General features: G+C 44.3%; 1 protein-coding gene across 1 annotated transcript in view; it reads left to right on the top strand.

Moving 5' to 3' along the window:
• LOC308371278 (low-density lipoprotein receptor-related protein 1-like) overlaps window positions 1–5,000 on the top strand; it is a gene marked incomplete at its 3' end in the record, with an annotated part of 88,665 nt that overhangs the window by 60,127 nt on the left and 23,538 nt on the right. The window contains exons 4-5 of the mRNA XM_080846123.1: window positions 2,213–2,320; window positions 4,062–4,190. Of these exons, the coding sequence (XP_080702249.1) occupies window positions 2,213–2,320; window positions 4,062–4,190 (237 nt within the window). The remainder of the gene's footprint in view (window positions 1–2,212; window positions 2,321–4,061; window positions 4,191–5,000) is intronic.

The following is a 5,000-nucleotide window of genomic DNA, read 5'->3' as shown; positions in this document are numbered from 1 at the left end:
TATAGGACCTGATTTACTAAGATTGCGACCGCAGCTTAATCTGCGGTCGCACATTAACGCACAGTGTCTTTGCGCATTTTCCGTGGTATTTATTTAAGAAGAGAAAATGAACGTTCAGCGAAGAGGAGATAGTTATATTGGTTCACGTTCGCTCAATCACTGAACCTGATTCAATTTGTGCGCTGCTATATTGTTGTTCTGCCTGCCATCACCTACAGCGAGATGTTTAAAAGAACACGATTATAAAGAATTTGCTATTGGTGGCATTAATGCATAAACTGTCTATTATAACAATATAGATGTGTACATGGCGAGATTAATAATTTCTACAAGGGACATGGGTTCACTACAATATATATGGACGTGGGTGCAATCAATGGTTCCAATTACGTTCTGAAAGTTTGCGATTTCAAAAAAAGTCCTGTTTGATGTCTCTAATTTCAGCTATGTCAGTGGGGAAATGTATTGACCAGTGCGCCGTAGCAATGTGTCGAGTACCTGGGTGAATATTTGGCTGAGTGAAGGCTGAGATATACCAACTGCTGATGCTATAACTGTTTGAAATGATCCGATGCCAATATTTGCAATGTTGTCCGGAGTTTAACAACTGATGGAATGGAATGTGATCTCCGGTTGGAGGGTTCGATGTCGTCTCTGATCTGGTTCAGTAATTGAAGTATTGCGTGGCTGGTTAACCTGTACCGTCTAATGATTTGTGGTTCGCTTAACTGAAAAAGTGTTATACGAGTTGAAAAAAATATTTCTGTGCGCTGTCTCTGTCTATGTCTTCGCCTTGCTCTTATAACTGCTGCCATATCAACGTTTTCAGACTCAATTGAAATGCGCTTCCTGGTTAAGACGTGCTTTTATGAGGCAGAGAATTATCCCGCAAATTAGAGACGTGCGCTCGCCCCTTCCACACCCACAAAGCGTTAATATGCGGCTTTACTCAAATGCGCCCCCTTAGTAAATACCGTTTTATGTTTACGACCGCTATTTTACGCCTGAAATGGGCGCAATCCTGTTAGTAAATCAAGCCCTAAGTATAAGAAAATAAAAAATAAAATCAGAATTATTTAAAACAACAGCACTGAGGCACATCCTTAGCATCTGAAAGACAAATGCTGGGTTAGTTTCAAGTCCTCTTGAACACGGTTCCATTTATGTGACCGTGTGTTATGGATTTTAATTTTAAAAGTGACATGGGATAATTAGGCAGTTTTCCCACTAAGGCTTTATAAACAAATAAAAGACAGTGTTTTTTTCACCTGTCTGCTAGAGGGGACCAACCAATAGATGCAGGTAGAGGAGGATAGAGAGAGGGATAGAGAGGTCCCAAAAGTCCCCAGTTGAGAGGTTCTTAATCATTCAATTGCAAAGCAGTTAGCATTTAATCAGGGTGGCTTAATGTAGCATGTTGATTGCCTGGGGCCAACGTAGAACCTACTGAGAGAGAAAGGCCTGGAGGCCCCATGTCAATCCCTAGCCTTTCCTGCTCTTAGATGCCCAAGGCGATGCCCATGGGTCTGGGTCAAAAGGTGAGCAGAGGCTCTGCAGAGCAAAGAGACCCATAATTATAGCAGAGCTTAGTAAAGGTGTCCCAGATGAATAGCAGAATTTCCATGACTGTGGCTGTCCTCAGTGCTAGTTCAGGTGTTCGTATTGATTCTTTGCCTGTTTTGAAAATGTATAATCGACTGAGTAGGCTTTACGTGTGTTAATGAGGGAGTCGGTGCAGATGTGCCCTTACAGGCACACACACACACTCACACACATACACACACACACACACACACACACACATACACACACACACACATACACACACACTACACACACACACACACACACACACGCGTGTTTACACAGATGTGCTTACACACAAACACAGTCTATCGATCGCCAACACACACACACATACACTGAGACAGGTCAATATTTCTGCATAGGTTTTCCTCAGAACATGTGTATTTCTGTGCCTGTACTTGCACACACAAACAGACAGACACACAGACACACAGACACACAGACACACAGACACACACACACACACACACACACACAGACACACACAGACACGCACACACGCACACACACACACACACACACACACACACACACACACACACACACTCACTCACTCACTCACTCACTCACCATGCATTCAGTTGAACACTTAACTCTAATGACTGATCCTCATCTTTCTTCCCAGAGCAAAACTGCACTGCGTGTCCAGATAGCTGTGCCATGACCAGAACCGGTGCTTTGTGCTACTGCAAGGTGGGATATGAGATCAGCGAGGACGGAAAGACATGCAAAGGTGTGGAACGGACGTGCACACACACACACACACACACACACACACAGCTTCATATAGCCATGACTCCAACAGACACATGCTGGGAAACACACTCTGATCATCTGTTTAGTTCTCACACAGACACAGAATACTGTAGATGTCTATAACACACTCTAACCCCCCCACCATACACACACACACTCAAAATATCCATGAGCCCCATACAGACTTTTTTATGTGAGGTCTCTCCTTTTGTTGTCTGGCCTGTGCTGCTGTAACTCAAGGTGACTCCGGAGCATAAGCACACACACTCACATACACACACACACACACACCAGAGCCTCTTCATCAGGGGATGGCAGCTTATTACAGCAGCACAATGTGTCTGGCACTGTGTGTGTTTGTGTGTGTATGTGTAAACTCTGAATTGCTGCTCCTTGTGAGAAGCACACACGCTCACACGTACACACACACACATACTTGATTACTGATGACCTCTGCATTGCTGTGTGTTGCCATCTTTAGCTGGCACAAAGAGGCACAGATGTAACTCCTGTTCCTATTACTCCTGCCAGGGCACCGTATATTAGACGTGAGAGCTCTCCTGGGCTACAGCCTCCCTGCCGCTGAAAGCTTTAGTTGTTGCCTGGGTGGTGGGGTGTAAGGCAGGTCACAATCAACCAACACCAACCAAGCAGTTAGATCCATCAGCCAGGAAAGCACAGGGGGGTCGGAGCATTCCTCACTGCGTCCATGGGAAGATGCGCCAGCCTCCTGCTGGGGGGTTTGTTTGGAGGAATTTGGGGCCACAGCGCAACCTTTTCCGGATAACAGACGGACGAGATCTGGACCACGTCACAGCCGATTCTCTTCCCAGAGCCGTTTGCTTGCTGTCTGGGCTGGTTCTCTGGTACACACAAAATTCTGGCGAGTCCAGTTTTAATGTAAGGACGGTATGTTCTCTCGCCTTATAAAAGAAAGATTAAGACCATTCACGGCTTCACGGCTGAAGGAATAGACTGAATATGAATATCAAGGTCTCAGCACCGTCTCTTAAGCAGTGCCTTGTGCAACTCTGTATTTCTGGGTGCCTTTGAGTACCTGGAAGAAGGAGAATGGTGTGGAAACACCATGGTGGTACCTCATCAGCAAAGATAATTGCACGGTGAAATGATCAAGAGCTTAATGATTCTCTCACTGAGCCTAGTCAAGTCTGCTGTTAATCTCTTTTGTGTTGTACTATTAATGGAGCGTTACATCACTTCACACCGGTGAACACACAACAATCACTCACAGTTTCTTTTTTAATCTAAGGACCCATTCGTCTTGGGAAGTGTATGACTAAATGTGTTGTATATATATGTACAAAAAATAAACAACAAAACCTTTTTCAAATATAAAATGTAGGTAGTGAAGGTAGTGTGTTTCAGACAGAGAGTGAAAGCTCTTCGCATTCAAGGTACAAGCTCTCAGAATATATAGCTTTTTACTTACAGAAAACAATAATGTATATGTATTAGTATACATATGTAGAATGTACACAGTGCAGATATTCATAATACTGTGTATTTATATGTGTATGTGTGAGACATCGTTCAGTGAATTTAGTTTTGTACAAAAATGTTTATGAAGTATTCAATGTCTGTAATGGAAACCGTCTGTGTGTGGCGAAAAGACTTTGGATGATCTTGTGTGTGATGTGGATGATGTCATGTGTTCTCTCCTGTCTTGCTGACCTTTGACCCTGTGTGTGATTGGTCAGACTTTGATGAGTGCACGCTGTATGGCACGTGCAGTCAGACGTGCACCAACACAGAGGGCTCCTACGCGTGCTCCTGTGTGGAGGGGTACCTGCTGCAGCCTGACAACCGCTCCTGCAAGGCCAAGAATGGTATGCTTCTACACACACTCTCTCTCTCTCTATCTCTCACAGACACACACACACACACACACACACACACACACACACACACACACACACACACACGTACTTACCTGCTACAGCCTGACAACTGCTCCCTCGAGGCCAAGACAAGTACACTGCTTCCACCGCATTAGCCTCACCTAGTGACGTCCCAAAGGGGAGCAGAGCTGGTACTAGGGGAAGAAATCATTCTACATGTAAAGTTCTAAGGACTGCATTGATCGATTTGAAAGATGAAATATGTACCGTACATCAATCACAGACTGTGCCTTAAGTTGGCGGTAGAGCAGTTCAGTGGTGAATAGTAAGGCTGTATCCCATAGATAGAGTACTTCTGATCAGTGGTGAAGAGTAAGGCTGTATCCCATAGATAGAGTACTTCTGATCAGTGGTGAAGAGTAAGGCTGTATCCCATAGATAGAGTACTTCTGATCAGTGGTGAAGAGTAAGGCTGTATCCCATAGATAGAGTACTTCTGATCAGTGGTGAAGAGTAAGGCTGTATCCCATAGATAGAGTACTTCTGATCAGTGGTGAAGAGTAAGGCTGTATCCCATAGATAGAGTACTTCTGATCAGTGGTGAAGAGTAAGGCTGTATCCCATAGATAGAGTACTTCTGATCAGTGGTGAAGAGTAAGGCTGTATCCCATAGATAGAGTACTTCTGATCAGTGGTGAAGAGTAAGGCTGTATCCCATAGATAGAGTACTTCTGATCAGTGGTGAAGAGTAAGGCTGTATCCCATAGATAGAGTACTTCTGATCAGTGGTGAAGAGTA

Source organism: Sprattus sprattus (genome assembly GCF_963457725.1).
Source record: "Sprattus sprattus genome assembly, chromosome: 10".
NCBI classification, from domain to species: Eukaryota; Metazoa; Chordata; class Actinopteri; order Clupeiformes; family Clupeidae; genus Sprattus; species Sprattus sprattus.
This window is presented reverse-complemented; position numbering and strand designations above follow the sequence as displayed.